The following is a 16,565-nucleotide window of genomic DNA, read 5'->3' on the forward strand; positions in this document are numbered from 1 at the left end:
GTGTGCAAGTAAAATTTCTCTTGATAGCTGAAAAAAGAAATGCCAAGGACACATGACTTCGGAGACAGGATGCATCTTCATTCACATTGCCTTACAAGGTTCCTGCAGGTGGATTCACCGGAGCAGCAAGAGAGGAAAGTAAGCAAGGTGTTACCTCCCGCAGTCGGGAAAAGTCAAGCTGTCCAGGGCACGTGGTCCGGGCAGCTCCAGTAACCGTCTCGGACAACCGGAGATGTGCCAGCTGATAAACACTCCACAGTGCACCAGCCACCAGGCCACAGAAGAGGAGAAGGACAGGGAAAGAGAAGGCCAAATTGCCCGTTAACCATCAGATTCCTTCTTAATTAAATACAATCTGGTACCAGTTTTGTCCTTTCTTTCCTTCTTGCAACCTTGTTTGTAAGAACTGCTGTCTTCCATTTACCCCTACCCTCATAGTCATTATTTCTGCTCTGGAAAGAGGCATGAACCCCGTTAGGGAACACACTTCCAGCTCTGTTTTCTCACAGGAGCAGTGTCTTTTTCCATTGGAGCTAGACACACTTCCAGGAGTGCAGGCTGTCCAAGGCAAATGTGACTTTCTGGAGTTTACAAGTTTGCTGCAAGGGTCAACGCAGATGCATAACCTGAACTTACCAGCACGAGGATCTCGCTGGCAGGCTCCAATCCCTCTGCAAGTAGTAAAAAGGGCACAAAGCAGTCTGTGATTCACTCAGTTGCAGTCCCTTATCGCAATGACTGCTGCACTATTTAACTGGAGCCATTTATTTTCAGGCTTTGCTGCATTCTTCACTGCCACACCACTCCTGTTTCTTACACCATCCATCTTGACTGTATTCATACCTAATTACCTAAACTCAGCTAGTCACAGAGCTCAAGCTTTCAGTTTAAAAGAAACATAACCAGGCATCCAGCAACACTGAACATGTGCCCAGGGAAGAAGACAGATCCCAGGAGCATCAGAGCTGCCTGTGGGGTTCCTGGACCTCCTGACCTCACATACAAGACCTGTCCCAGTGCGGGTCACTGTGCTGGCTAAAGCTGCTGGCTCCCTCAGTGACTCTGCTCCCTGAGGCTGAACAAGGCTGCAAAAGGAGGATGGCATTTGCTTGGCAAAACCAACCAGAGACACTTCTCTCTCATGGAAAGCCCTAATCAGCTGAATTGCATGGCGTGCCCACTACGAAAGATGCAACTCCATGAAAAATAAAAAAAAAAAAAAAAAAGGAAATTAAGTAGATGGCTACCCTTCCCCAACACAAGCTGAACAGGTACCTTCCATCCCAAAGCCAAGATTTTAGCAGTACTATATAACACAATCCAGGCAAAGCCCAGAAGTAGCTCTGGCCAGGAAACAGCACGATCCTCAAATATCGAGTATGTTGGAGTTGTACCAGCACCAACAATGGCATTTTCCCTTCCAAGTGCTTACATGCCATGTAGCTTCACCTCCAGAGGATTTATCTTCTCTCCCTGCTCCAATGCAATTGATAAGAAACTGCTCCTTTTCTTTTCAAGTGCTGAGGCATGAACATGTGTGCATTTGTCTCTTCAAGGCCAGACTCACCTACCCGGGAGAAAAAAAGCTGGAAGCCGCCTGGAAAGCACAGCTGGTTTGGCACTTGGCCACACATCTCAGAGGTAAGAGAGACAGAGAGTGAAATCACTGCCTTTAGTGCCTGACTGCCAGTTCAGCGCTGTGCCAACAGGAGCATCGCAGGACTGATCTTTGCAGCCCAAAATATCCTAGCACTTGTCCTGTTTTCAGGGGGTGTTATGGGAAGGAATTTAACAGCCATGAGGAAGTCTAAACAATTTACTATCATTTTGTTGCCTAGGAAAAAAAAGGCACCTCCAACAGAGTGGAGTGCCAAGCCCTTCTGTTGCAAGAGAAATAATATACTTCTGAATATTTCAAGTCAGTGTAACTGAGTCATGCTCTTCCTTAGAGACGACGGCACAGCAGAAACATATGCAAAGGCCTCGGGGCTCTTTGTCTTACTATATTCTCACAGCACTCGCTTGCTGTGAAGCTCAAGAAATAAAGTCACTTCAGCTTCCTATTTAACACAGAAAAGTTTTTTTAAAAATAGGGATGTAGCCACTTCCTGTTAGTGGTACGAGGTGACTGAAGTCTACCTTCCTCGCCTTTATTCGAGACTCCAGCGAGTTCCTACAGCATCAACATGAGCTCACTTCATGCTATCATCCACCACACTACAGGGAGCTGAATCCACATGAAAGATGAGCAGATGTCCCTCAGCATGGTAAGCCACTTTTTATGTATTATTGCCTCATCAATTGTGCTGCCTATCTGCTTATACTGAAGACTACTTAAGCCCTGCATTGTTTAATTAGAGGACCACTGTATCCTTGCTAACATCTGCACTGCACACATGTAAAAACCCTGATGCACAAGCTAAACACAATGACAGAAGAGCTAAAGCATGGTAGGAAATTGTTTTGTCTCTGCAGAAGCCATGCCTCCAGCTAGCTCTTGCTCGGAGTGGGTCAGAGCCTGTATTTAGTTAACCGTTCGCTCTGCGGCTCACTAACTGTTCAAAACGAGGGATGAGCTATGACGATTCACTCGGACATTTACTTCCTGCACCACCCTGCTGGGGACAAAGAGAGACATTTGTAAGGAAGAAGAAAAAAACCCAAACAGTAAAAGGCTTCTAAGAAAATAAGGATGAGGATAATTTTACCTACTACACCAGCCAAGATCGGTTGGTTGGAGACCCTCATCTGTGCAGTTTACTGCCTTGTCTCTTCAGGGCACCTGCTCTCCTTTGATCTCAAACCTGAGTCACTCTGGACTTCACTTTTTTTTTCCTCTTGCAATGTTATGTGGGAAGTTTTGACCAGAAAATGTTTGATCACTGGACAATTTTCACTCCTGAATACGTAGCAGCAAGAGGGAGAAGGACAGATCCCTCCCTTTTGGGATGTTTGAGATCCACAGTTAGGCTAGCGAGGGGCTTCAGCGGCTGAAGATGAACTGATGGATGCTTTGTCACCCTTTTAAGGGCCACTTCGCCCTGACCCTTAAAAGCCTCCCATAGCTCACTAGTATGCCAGACCACACCGCTCAAAAGCCGTTGCAGCAGTCAACAGTGGGAGGATCACTCCTCGATTCACAGAGCTGCATCCTGTAAGAATAACGTTACCTACCCCACCAGCTCTTGCTCCTCAGCTGTACCACCTTCCAGCCACTCATGTAAACCACCACGTGCCTAAGCCCTCTTCCACAAAGCTGCTTTCTGACAGATGTGTGACTAAATCCTCCTGCATGAGAAAGTCCTGAAATACCGTAAGGACAGCCGGAACCAGGCGCTCCCACAATCTGAGACCGTGTAACACAGGAGTACCTGCTTCTTAACAGAGCTGCAAAGTCAAAACCAAAGCATTTTTAATCAGTAAAACTCACATAAAAGGAAAGGCTGCATTAGGCAAGTACAATTAAGAATCTCGCTTGTGTGTTAAGCCAAAATGCTGCCGGTTTCATATCCTCTATTTCTGATCTTAACGAATGAACCTCCACACCACAAAAAGGAGGAGTCAAAGCCACAACAGAAGGATCATCTACAACCTTACATTACCCATCCTTTTAGCAACTAATATGCTCTATAATCGTCAGCCTGATCATATCACAGCAACAAAGGCTTTACAGACACAGAGATAAAATTATTCTGTAACTGGAATTAAATATCTGAACCATTGAGGGGCTCTGTGAAACAACTAATTTTGAATGGAAAAAACAATTGGAATAAAGTTTTTGCTGAACCCAACAACAACAACAAAAGGGACAAGCTCTGCCTAAGGCTATGGCTCATGAGAGAGGCCAGACATGAGATACACACACACTCACATTTATAATTCATAATTTTCAAGGAAGTAACAGAAAGGGAAAGAGACAATATCAGAATCCCTCAGATACAGCATTTCTTTAACACATCCTGTTAAATGAAGGAATTTCCTCTTTTGTTCCAAAAAGGGAAACCAATGCCTCGTGGTTTTAACATGTTAAAGATCTGCTTTAGTGTCAGTAACAACACAGCGTCAGCATTTTAAGAGCACGTTCCTCATTTCAATTCTCCAAAGCAGAGCCTTTGGATTTTCCTGATGCAGTTTGGAAAGACGTTTGATTAAGCTGCAATCTGGCCTTTTTAACGAAAGCAGTGTGCTGCCAGGTCCGACTGCCAGTTCCAGCCGCCAGCAGCTCTCCGGGGAAGTCGCAAATTTAGCAGTGGGAAGCAGAGAGGAAGCGCTTCCCTTACGTGAGAAACCAGTACTAGTTTGGGAAACAAACCTCCCGCATGGCCACTAGTGCTGGAGCAGGACTAGAATGGAGTAGGCAGTAATAAGGTATGTGCCATACTGACCTTTCTGCCTTAAAGGGAGAGGGATAGCAAGAAATTGAGATAAATTAAGTAAAGTAACAATACCATAGCAAAACTCTAACATCTTACTATGACAGGCTGAGATCAATGAAAGTTATTTATTGTGGTACAGTAGTAAGAAGTAGGTAATTGCACTTTGTCGTGTTAGAACAAGACTCCGCTGCACCGGTTCTTTTGAAATACAACACTGCCACATCTCCTCTGCCTCGCCATTGAGTCTCAGCCAGGAAAGAGAAGCTGCCAACTTCAGAGGAAGATGCATGTAAAGGAATGGGGAAAACCCCAGCCTCTAATGCTGAGTAACTGCTCTCCATTAAGAAAAAAAAGACTTCTGCACATTTGGTAGAAACCGCTGCTGGCAGGAACTGAAGTGGTTACTTGTAATGGCTGGAGAGGAAGGAAGGAGTTAAACCATTAGTCTGACATCTGCAAACCAGCTGCCAGAGGGCTTTCCCTCAAGTAGCTGGTCCTTACCTCAAGTCCTACAGTCCTCATACAGAGCTGTATCTTCAGAAAATGGACAACTTTGACTTTGAAAGTCTTCCAGCACTGCAGAACTCTCTCCAACTCTTACAAAGTGATTACAAACATTAACCACGCTGCAAATACATGCCTTATTCCTGGTCTAAATTTCCCCAGCTTCCACCAACAGACACAATTCCACTGCTACCCAGTTACTGCAGCTACCTTCAAGCCTCTTGGATCTTGGATGAGCTGGAGCAAGGCCACTAGAAACACGCCAAGCATGAACACATCGATTACTCTAGAGCCAGCACGGATGGCAACATCACCTACCTACCTACCCTAATCATTATTCTTACTGGAAGGACCAAGGAATACACTCACTGTCTCACTGGACAAGTGTCCCACATGCTCACTTTCAGCTCAATTGCTCGTGAAATCAGACTCAGCTCAGCCTCTCTGCTTGCCAAGGCAGCCCTCTCCACCCTTGTAGATGCATGACCCTACAGTTGGTCATAGCAGTACACATGTGGCTTGCCTGCATCCACCTTACTAAGTAGTTCTAATCACTAAGCTCCCCTCCACTACTCTTACTATGGCCTCAACCTATGGCATCTACTAACTTGATCAGAAATTGCTTCTTTTTTTTTTTTTTCCTTCCAGATCAGAAAGAAATGTTGCAGATGGCATAGGGACAAAATGTAACCCCTGTGAGAGCCTCTACTAATAACATACCTATTCACTAACAAGTCCCTATAACCAGTTTGATTTTGAGACCCGTCCATCAGCCAGTTTGCAGACCCATTAGCTACACAGCATTGATTCGTACTACTCACTTCCTCAATCAAAATGCCGCACAGATGCCAAAACAAATACCTTCTCAAAACACTGTCAGTCTATCTTGTAACCTCAAAAAATAAGTCAATGCATGACTTCAGGTTCATATGACGCTCACTTTTTCATACAGCCGCACTGATTGACATGAAAACCCATCCTTTAAATCCAGATTTTAGAATAGCTATTGCTGGTTTCCCATTATTTTGCCTGGAAACCTTGTTTGGCCGGCCGGCCTGCAAATCTTCTGCCTGGTGCAAAATACCTTTGGGGTCTGGAAGAAAGTCACTATCACGGCAACATTCAGACTGCCTCAGCTGCAGCCTTAAGGAAGAATAAAAAGTCAGCTGCTGATTTTTAAATGCCTACCTTTAGAATCAGCTGCTTAATCTCTACTTTATTTACTGCGGGAATGGAAAAATAGATCATACAATGACCAGGTCATCTGGCTTTTCAACAAATCCAGAATACATACAGTAGTTCTTGAGCTTCCCTGTAGTGTTATTGACCAGTGTTCAACCTTGAATTCCTAACAGGCCGGTTTCCCTTAACATGTCTTTTTACTTCTCAAGTCCTTTAGAGCACCTTTAACTCTGCTGACCACATTTCTCTTTGTGATTTTCCTCCACTCCCAGTTTCTATTTCTTCATTCGCTATATAGCGGTGCAGCTGCTTTCATGTTAGCCAGCACAGGCATGTCTGTACTGTGACGTTTTGCTGTCTCTCCAACAGCTTTAAAGCTTCCATTAGCATTTTCATTTTGTATGCATTTGTGCGATCTCGAAGTATATGAATAATTTTCAATGTTTTGAAGTCTTCCCCTTTGCAACCACTAGAGATAAGGTCCTGCCACCAGCCTCGTGTTTGAAAGGAAGGGGCTTTGCCTCGGTCACTTCGCCTCTGACCCCGATGCCAAAATTCTCGTTGGTAAGTTGCTTGCGAGCATTTACTTAATACAGGCAGGACCAAAGCGGTCACTTGTTTGCACCTGCCAGCAGTTCAGAAAAAGCAGAACATTTAATACTACTTGCAGGTAGCAAGGCAGAGCCACAGAGCAAACCAGTCTCAGCAAGCGTTCCTCTCTTCAATCACATTTCCAGTACTTCTGGTTTGCTCAGGGCCCTGGAGAAACAGTGTTCTCCTCTGCACTGTGAAAAACAAGCAAATGGGCAACAAACAACAGCATTTTTCTATTTCTGTAGTGACCCACCACTACCTAACTAAATAAGCAGCTGGGCATTGCTGTTTTGTGTTGTAAGAACACTGCGTTTACAAAATGGATTACACTACAGCTCTTGTGCCTCTCACCAGGCACGGATCTCCTCCAACCAGGTTGACCACGTGCCACAGAATAAAGGGGACAGACCATGGAAATATTGTACTAGTCAAAATTTCGGCCCTTACACTCTCCCTTCGGAACCCCACGCCTACAGGCAGCGGCCGCAAAAGCACTAGCTGTAGAGGATGGCATCCCTTCCTTCCTCCTCCCACGTCTGATTATCCTGTAAATGGCATAGCCAACTCACCAGTACAATTTGACCCTGGAGAGTTTTCAGTGCTCCCACTTGCAGGATTGATCACTTTTAGTCTTAATTCTACAGGCATTTCTTCATTTAGTTAACAAAGAGCAGGAACATATTTGTGCATTCTAGTGAAATCCTTTAGCAGGCTACATTACTTTTGTACAATAAACTTTCCCAAATCCGTTGAGGATAGTGAAAGTGTTCTCAGAAAAACAGTTATAGTTAGAATAAAATACAGATGATCAGAAATTCCCAGATGACAACAAACACATATACGCATGTGCTAGGCAGTCACGTAAGAAACGTAAAGGAGTAGCTAAGGTGTCGAGCCCCATAGAATCAGGGGGTTTAACACGGCTGTGCACAGAGATACATCCTAAATTTTATTCCCCCACGTAAGAAGGAAAAGAAAAGCCTTTTGTTCCAAACAAACACCACCAGATCATGATTACAAAAGCAGCACTGGATACAAGCTTCAAACCCCCACACTACGATTCAAATCACAGCAGTCTCCTCTTGTCATCCTCAGGATCTTTCATCAACCACACAGTGCTGCGGTGGATCAACACAAACACACCTCTTCTGCCTCCCTCTCTCCACTACAGGTGCACAAGCTTCCTGCTGAACTGCTCACTAGGAGCAGATGGATGAAATCCTGAAGCTGCTCCTACAGCTCTCCATAAAGAAAGCAGTCATGTAAAAATCAGGTATCTTCTCAACATGCAAAACGCAATTATGCTAAAGACACGGGGAGAGCCCTGCAAGGTCCAGATCAAAAGCCAGAGACATTGGAGGCAAGAGAAAGACCTATCAAATTCACTGCACTTTTCCCAGCTTAAGGATCAGAAATGGAGCGTTCTGGCTCATAAATTCTACTTCCAGCAAATTCAAGCTTAAATCCCCCGAAGGCAATAAGGAAAAGGCAATCAACAACAACTCTAACCACTTCACAGATGCTCCTGTTTAGTTTATACAGCACTTCTTACAGCATTCAAATGGGTAAAATGGGATTTCAACGCAGGGGGGCTGACGGCAGCAAGCAGGATTCCTCGGTGAAGATACCAAGGGCAAAGGAAGTTCTGAGAAGCATCATATTGGTTATGATGAGTGAACTCAGCGTGCTCAGCCTTTGCTCATTTTAATCTGCCAGTAAGCAAGCTTGGCTAAACTGAACATCCTGCATCTACAGTGCCTTAAAAATCCACAGGAATCACAAAAATGAGGGGAAAAACGAACAAACTGATGCGTTCCCTGGGAAGCCATGAAAAAACTAATCGCTATTTGTTTCCAACTGTTGTTCCGCTTCCTGAGCCAAATGTTCCCAAGTCAGCTGCGGTGGCTGAGGAGTGACCGGTTAGAGCTGGAAAGTTGTCGATTTAAAATTGCAGCTTGAACACTTTCAAACTCCTTAACATCTTTTATAGCTCCAGGACCACCTGTTCGAAAAGCAGAGCCCTCTGATGCCATAGCATGTGCCCTTACCCCCGCATCTTCCAACTAAAGCAATCAGCCTGGGGAGAAGACACTTAGCCTAGCCTGTTCTTCTGCTCTCACACCAAAAAGATGCAAGCTGTGTACTAGAGAAGAGATACATGAAGGGAACAGCCTAGCTCCCTCAAAGCATCAAGGTCATTACTCCCGTTTTCAGGAAAGGAGTGAGAAGAAGCTTCCAGACTCCTCAAACCCCTCTGCAGCATCTTCCCTAATTTACAGTGAGCATGCATGAAAGATGATATCCATCCCTAGTGCTCCGGGAGATGACAAAGGAGAAAGAACTATTTGACTCCAGGATAATGGAACACTAACCCAAGTCTTCTTTACCTTGTATACGCTTTTACTCACTCAGATTTGAACAGCATGGGGCATTCAAGACAGAATCACTAGGATTTTTTTTTTACTGCGCGAAAGAGTCAACAGTGCGGAGATTCTGTTTGACAAAGCATCCTACTGTGAAACACACAATGTGTGCATTGTGCAAACTGATCTCCTGCAGGGCTAAGAAAACAAGGCAGGCTTGAAAAAAAAAAAAACCCACAAGATAACTGCAGCCCGCAATACCTCCTGGTACTTTACTCTGCTCACGGTTTTTCTTCTATAGGTACCACATTTACAGAGTCACGTTGAGAATGTCTTGATACAAATGCTTTTGTGAGTCCTGGACAACGCAGTGCTGTTTCTCTTGAATCAAAGGTACCAGCTCTACCCTCTCATTATGGCAAGTATTTAAGCACAGCTGAGGCGGTCAGTCCTCCCTTAAAACCTGAATTCTCAGGATAAATGAGATTCCAGAGGATAATGCATTTGGAACTTAAGAGCACAAAACATTTTCCACTATTTCTAACACTGTATCAAAAGATACCCAACATCTCCTAAAAAGCAGCATTTGCCTCCTTCCTCTGAGTTTACAGAGCTCATCACCCAGGGAAACGAATTGTACTGAAGGAGAAAACAATAATCTCCTTATGTTTTGGGTGTTCATTTCCCTTTCCAAGATTTTTACCCCTCACTCATCTCGGAGGCAGTTTTGCTTCGCTTTGCTTGCTTAAAACATTCATTATAAGTCATCTAGGCCAGGAAAGGATTAGAGAAGCACTGGCAGAAGTTGCAAAATGCAAGGCTGTTAGGTTGGAGAAATGAGACTTTCAGAGGCATAAACAACAATCCAGCACTGAACTACCACTTGTGCTTCAGAAAAAATTCCTCTATAAATTTTAAGCAGGTATATACTAAGAAAAACAAATCATGCACAGCAATGCAAAACAGCAGCTCTTCATAACAAAGTAATGAAGCCTACCTGTCCACTTCCACGTAAGGTGTAATCTGTGCTTTACAGATGAGACGTGTTAATCACAGTGATGTTAACTGACTTACCCCAGGTACACGGAGGAGCGGCTTCAACAGCAGAACTAGATTGCCTCTGAAAAGGTGGTCCCAGTCCTGTGCTCTAGCCATGCTTCACCTCCAAACGCGGCAGCAGAAGCGCTGATACTGGAACTAATTAAAGGCAAATCGGTAGAACTAGGAGCCATGACGCAAGAAAATATCCTGCGTAGCATCCAAGAAAGCCACCAGATAATCCAAAAGGCTGTTTAAGAGCCTGGCTGTCAGAGATGTCGGGATCTGCCAGGTCCATCGCAAGTGTCTGCTTGTTCCCTCGTCCCTATTTCTTCACACCAATTAGCGACAGCATTTTATAACTAGTGCCCAAGTCCAAATAACCATCTCTGAAATCCTTGCTTTCACACAGGGATCAAAAACTACAGATCCTGGAGGATTTATTAAATCTACTAGATGGCTAACATTTAAAATGCCTGTTTTTCTTCAAAGGTAGCAAAGCCAGAATGCTTTCACTGCAATTAAAGTGGTACCTCAAAAAGCACAGCTACCGAGTTTGTGTGGTTGCAGCATTTCCCCAAAGGTCAGGTATTTATTCTCTGTTTGTTCCCTCAGCCCATCTCTTTCATCCATGGACAGCACTACAGGAAACAGCGTTTGAAGAGCAGGGACTTGTTGACCAGATGAGCTGAAGCTGTGGACTGTGCAGACAGACTTACTTTCTCTCACTGCTGATAGAAACAAGTTCTGGAACCAGATCCAACACGAAGAGAATTATATCACTTCAGGTTGCATTGGTTGCCGAACACATCGAAATCCAGGTGGCTCACACATCTCAAAAGAACAACACTAAGTGCCACCAATCCTGGGCCACCTCCAAAAGCATATGTCTACCCGGGGATTAGTAAATGATTTATTTTTTTTTTAAAAGACATGTTTGTTACATACAACATCCACTAATGCTGTAATTAGACTCTGTGTTCAGAAACATCACTTGAGTTTCCATCAGCCAATTACAAAAAGAACAGCTTTGCTGAAAGCATCTTCCTACATTTCATCAAGGAACTGGGCTGATGTGCAGAAGCAAGGCAAGGGAAGAGGCCCTCCTTCCAGCAGCTCCAGGAAGCACAGCGCACACCACACACTGTTTTACAGGCACAACCAACAGTCCCAGAGGCAGTCACTGCTCTCCTTATCTACAGTCACGTTCCGCACCAAGCACACCTTGGGCAGCCCCTCCAACTTCACCAACAGTAAAATGTTATTTTCTTTACATGCTTTGGGCCACCTGCTCCTTCACGGCAGTGCACAGTCATGGGGGCACACGCGTCAACAATTCTCCTACTACCCAAAAGGCCAGGCCGGCTCTAGTTTTCCTGACAATTTACTCTTCAGGCAGCAGAAACAGATTGCAAAGGCTCAGCTGAAACCTCAACATCAAAGTTTTAACTTCCCATTTTCCAACAATTCTTCTAGAAAACATTGCACTTTGCTGTTGCGGTTGCTCCCCGCACCTCCCCACACATACGCAATAATTCATTTTTACCTCAATAGCAGATGCAGTTGCTTTCTTGTAAAAACCCAGAGTTTAAAGATGACTTCTTCCACTTGCCATAATCCATTGTGTGGGAGAAACAGACATACAGTATCATATTATTCCCTGTACAACACTTTGAGCTGTACTTTCTGCTCTGAACACACTGAAACTCCACTTGAGGCTACAGCAATTTCCATGCAGGAGGCAAAGGAGATTCTCGTGTCTGATCTAATACAGGATAAATCAATGTGCACTCATTTATTGCTTATAGTTCCCATCAGCTCAAGGAGAGACACCGTCCTAGAGTTTCAAGGCTATCCACACTGCTTTTGTATATGGAAAACATACCTCACACTTTGAGATATTTTGAGAACCCCGTTCCAATGCTTCCCCGGAGTTCAGGTGAGGGACGGGAAATCACTCAACCCCAGCTGCTTCTCACCATGATTTTGGGAAAGGTCGTGCAAGGATTGCATCCCTGTTTTTACCTTCTACAGAAATTCAGTTAGTATTAGTCATTCACCTCAGACAGCTGCTGGGAAGCTTAATTAGAGTGTGTACAGCACTCAGAGATTCTCAGATAAGATGTACCAGGGAAGGGCAGCATCATATTAATTAGCGTGGATTCAAGTGACGAAAGTGCTTCTCTCTGTCTCCTTCAGCTGTTGGAGCTTGAAAGAAAAATTACCCAGCACCACAGTCCTACATGTTGTAGTCAGAAAACCACTGGCACCACAGGGACCACATTTTTCTGGATGTGGTCTGAATTCCCATCAGCTTTGCAGGATTCTGACCTTTCGCTGTGGTTGCAAATGGGAGATCCCTGAAAGACATTGATCCCAGCCCAAGCCAAAGAAAGCAGAGTTTTAATATTCTTTCCCATGCAGGTATTTTCTCCCATTAAGTGCTTAAGAGCTGTATGATTAGGGAGATTAATTTTTGCAGCTGGACATTTTCTTTAAGAATGTAATTTTCCACACAGTTTTCTCATTTAGCTTTCTTTTATTCTAACCCCAAGACATTCACTTCCCCAGAATAAGACTCTCCTGCAAGGTTCAGAAAGGAATACACTCTTGCATTTAGTCCTTTCTTTTTACATCTGCAACAGGCTTGCTTTCAGAAAACCCTGTTACTACTTATTTCAACCCAGTAACTTGTCTGCATTGCCAGACAATCAACACCAGGAGTCCAAAACTACAAATTCATCTATCCAAGGACCCGACTGTAACAAAGCTACCTCAGGGATCAAGTTTGTTTTTTTTAAAAAGCGCAAGAAGTTCCTTAAAAAACATGAGAGTTGATGTACTGAAATCACACAGATACCCAGCACTTAGCAAGATGGTTGTGACAAGCTGGAATATGGATTAAAATTTAGAGAGGTTCATTGACACACTGACACAAAACAAGAGTGCAACTTAATTATTATCAACCTCAGACGCATGATTTAACATAAGGGCGGTTACAGCCACTTTGTCTTTCCCTTGTTGTCACCTGGCAAGAGGATGACGGGTCCCTCACTGCAAACAGTCCCTGCCGGTATCTGGGGACACACTTAAATAAAAGCTTTGTGTTTAACCTGCCACCAGATCCCTAGGAGTCGATGGCCAGGCACAGTAACAAGTGAGCTACTCCTCCAAATTCTGGCATAAGGAAGACAAAACCAGAAGGCAACAACCTCCTGACCTTCCCTGTCCCCATGCCCTCATCATCACCCTAGCAGGCTCTCCCTCTCCTGAAAAGGACTGGTTGGGACAGGACTTTCTCCCTGAAAAAGACAAGCCTCTGAATAAAAATGTGGAATTATACAGTTCTGTTAATGTCATTTCAGTCCTCAGCAGAGAAGTGGGGGCAGAGCAGAGGGGAAACATTTGAATTCCTCACAGCCTCCACGAGACACAACTTTTCTACATTTCACAGATTTTCTTTGCAGGCAAAGAGGAAAGCTGGACTACACGTTCTGTTTTTAAACAAGCTTACTTTTGCAAGTGATGGCGTTAGGCTTGCTCGCTCACTAATTTAAGCTTCCCGCTTCTCAGAGATAGATGTGCCTTTCAAGTTGTTTATGCCAGCCTTCCTTTTCTAATCTTTTATCCCACTCTCACAGTACCCACTGACTTCAGAAGGCTCCGTATCATTCAGCATCACTTGCACAGAATAAGCTTTATGTTTTTTTCAGCAAATTCAACTTTAACAGTGATTAAAACATATAGCAAAATAACAGTTCTTTAATACCAAGAGACACTTCATTTGAAGAATCCCAGGAAATGAATTCTCAAAAACCACACAGCAATCTTTTAAGAAGCACAAAATTGGCCCCTAAACAATCTCCCTGTATTTCAAGGGAAGCAGATAGTGGAATATTTTTATTTATTAATACATTCATTCTCATGCTTGTGCTTTAGCACAGTCATGTTGGCTTTAACCAAATGATAAACCTCACAGAACTTCTTCTTTAAAGGGATGGGAGGCGGGTGGAAGAAATAGATGAGAGAAGAGTGATTAAAATCAGTCACAAGAAAGCCTATAAATACACCAGTGGACAGAGGAAGCATTCTCTCTTCTACTGAACTTAAGAATAGCGAGCTAAACTTTAAAAGACAAACAGATGCAATAGAGCAGATGCAATGGAGCAACGATGCAGCGGAGCTTAGAGAAAGTCAACTGGGCAATTTAGCCAGGGATGTGTATTGCAGGGGTGGGAAAGGAGGAGGAGGGAGGAGGAATCTTGATTGTCAGAAATCCTACTGGCTCAGGAAGTCACAAAAGGAGAAAATTAAGGGAACCCATAAGATTGCAAGAGAGAAATCAAATCACAGAGTCACAGAGGCAGTATGGAATAGAGGTATAATGTAGAAAAAAGGGACGCCAGGCCAGGAAACGGTTTATTTGTTACAAATGTTAAGCTTGTGGCAGCAAGGGCTTTAATAGGATCACAAGACCTGTGCATGCACCTGCAATGTCAATTGGAAGTCAAAGGGATGTGTTGAATAAAACTGCTCAAATACATTCAGTGAGGTATAACATAAAACAGAAGCTCACTGAACATGCTCAAACACATCTGCTGTTCCCATCTCACCTAGTGCAGGGCTCTACCAAAGATATACTGAGGAGAAAGCAATGCTTCTAAGGGATGATGGCTTTTGTTTTCCCCCTCTCAACGCTCATAGGCTGGCTCTATCCCACTAAATACCTGGGGCTAACAGGAGCACGAATATATTTTCTAAAAGTACTCCTGGTTCTTTGATAAGAATACAATAAAGATGTTAAAGGGATTTATCAACACTTATCACTTTCCTTATCGCAAAAATCGGAACGTAAACTAGAAATAGGCAAAACAACAGTTGCAAAGGACAGATGCTTTATGGTGCTAGGAAAATACTACATGACATAATTGCAGCTGCTGCGCCTAACAGCTCAGGCCACTGGTACGGCACGGTGGGCCAGTGCCAAGAAAAGGAGATGCTCAGGGCCAATGTGCAGGAAAGGAGAGTTGAGCTTAAGGACAACGAGGTCACAGGTTATTACACGGAAACCACAAAAAATGTGTGTTAGAAATGGCATCGGTAGGACCTGTCCATCCAGTGTCCTCCTCCCTCTCGGTGTAACACGGGTACTGTGAGTAAACAAGCAACACAATAAGCAACTTCCTGATCTGATTTTCTCAGGCAGCTGCCGGGACACTGAACGAGAGCTCTGAGAGTTTCAGGTCCTGGCAAGCGCAAGAAAGAGCAGCCACCGCAAAGAGAAAAAATAAGCGAGGCCATCACAGCGGGCCGGAAACAACAAAGCGATCTTACTTTCGTTAGGCAGCTCCTCCCGATCCAGGTCATCAAGAGGGGCTGAGGCGCTGCTTCCACTGTCGTCCAGGGTGAGGATGAGGGGAACATCATCATCCATGCTCACAGCCATCCTGTCCCTTCAGAGGCTCCTACTCCAAGAACTTTAAATAACGCCTTTTTCAGTTCCACTTGTAAAACGCTTACGTCAAAAACTGTCCCCAGAAAGTCCTCCATCAGGGGTGTCTTCTAGACATAAGAATATAAAGGTATGCGTACCCATCTCTAGAGACCACAGTTCAAAAAAGGATCTAGTTATTTGCTTTTGAAAAGCAGCGCAGGATGCTAGACTCAATGGCAGTATTTACGCACAAGCTAAATTCAGAAAGTCAGGTCTGGGCTGCCTACTCCAGTCAGTGCACGGCTCGCAGTACAGCACGGAAGCAAAAGAAAGTGCTTCTTGACAAACTCCTGACCACTCAGCACAAGAAGCAGGCGGGCGTGACGCATCCGGGGCCAGCATGATGCTAAGTGTCACCGTCACACAGGGCTCTTTCCCCTGTCATGCCAGAACGCCTCGATTTCAGGTGGGGAGGGGAAAGAGGGAGAAAAAGAGGCCAGTTTGAGTCCGCACACATGAAGTTCCCGCAGGCTTTTTTTTTTACTGGGCGATGTCACTGTCACAAAGTCACGGCTTTCTTTAAAAAGTGGAGGAAAAGAAAAATCACGCAGGGCCTGGACAACCTTACAGGGACGCTCCACAACCGGTGCCGCCACGCAGCCGTTACTCGCCCCGTCTCCTTCCTTGCAGGCCGTGGCGAGGGCAGAAAGAAGTCACGGCGGAGGCCGCATCCCCCCAACCAGCAACAGGCCGACCGGGGCCGAGCCGCCCCGCTCCCGCAGGGCCGGCACCGACGGCCGGGACGTCAGCCTTCGCGGCGGACGCTCGGGGGCTTGGGAAACAGGCAGAACGGCCGGGACCGGACTCCTCCCGCGGTCCTACGAGAGAGGGACACCGAGACGGGGCTGTCACCCGCGCTGTGGAGGCCTCGGCCCGGCCCATTCCCCGGGCTCCCGCCGACCCCGGCCCGCGCAAACCGGCCCTGCCGACCCCCCCCCACAGACCCTGCGGAGCCCTCGGGCGGCCCACCGGTGAGCCTACCCCCCCCACACGCACACCACCAAGCCCCTCACG

At 45.2% G+C, this 16,565-nt stretch overlaps 1 protein-coding gene across 1 annotated transcript in view; it reads right to left on the reverse strand.

Moving 5' to 3' along the window:
- TPCN1 (two pore segment channel 1) overlaps window positions 1-16,238 on the reverse strand; it is a 46,958-nt gene extending 30,720 nt beyond the window's left edge. The window contains exon 1 of the mRNA XM_010574292.1: window positions 15,392-16,238. Coding sequence (XP_010572594.1) covers window positions 15,392-15,503 — 112 coding nt within the window. The 5' untranslated portion in view covers window positions 15,504-16,238. The remainder of the gene's footprint in view (window positions 1-15,391) is intronic.
- Window positions 16,239-16,565: the final 327 nt, after the last annotated feature.

Source organism: Haliaeetus leucocephalus, unplaced genomic scaffold (assembly GCF_000737465.1).
Source record: "Haliaeetus leucocephalus isolate CR32 unplaced genomic scaffold, Haliaeetus_leucocephalus-4.0 Scaffold13, whole genome shotgun sequence".
Classification (NCBI taxonomy): domain Eukaryota; kingdom Metazoa; phylum Chordata; class Aves; order Accipitriformes; family Accipitridae; genus Haliaeetus; species Haliaeetus leucocephalus.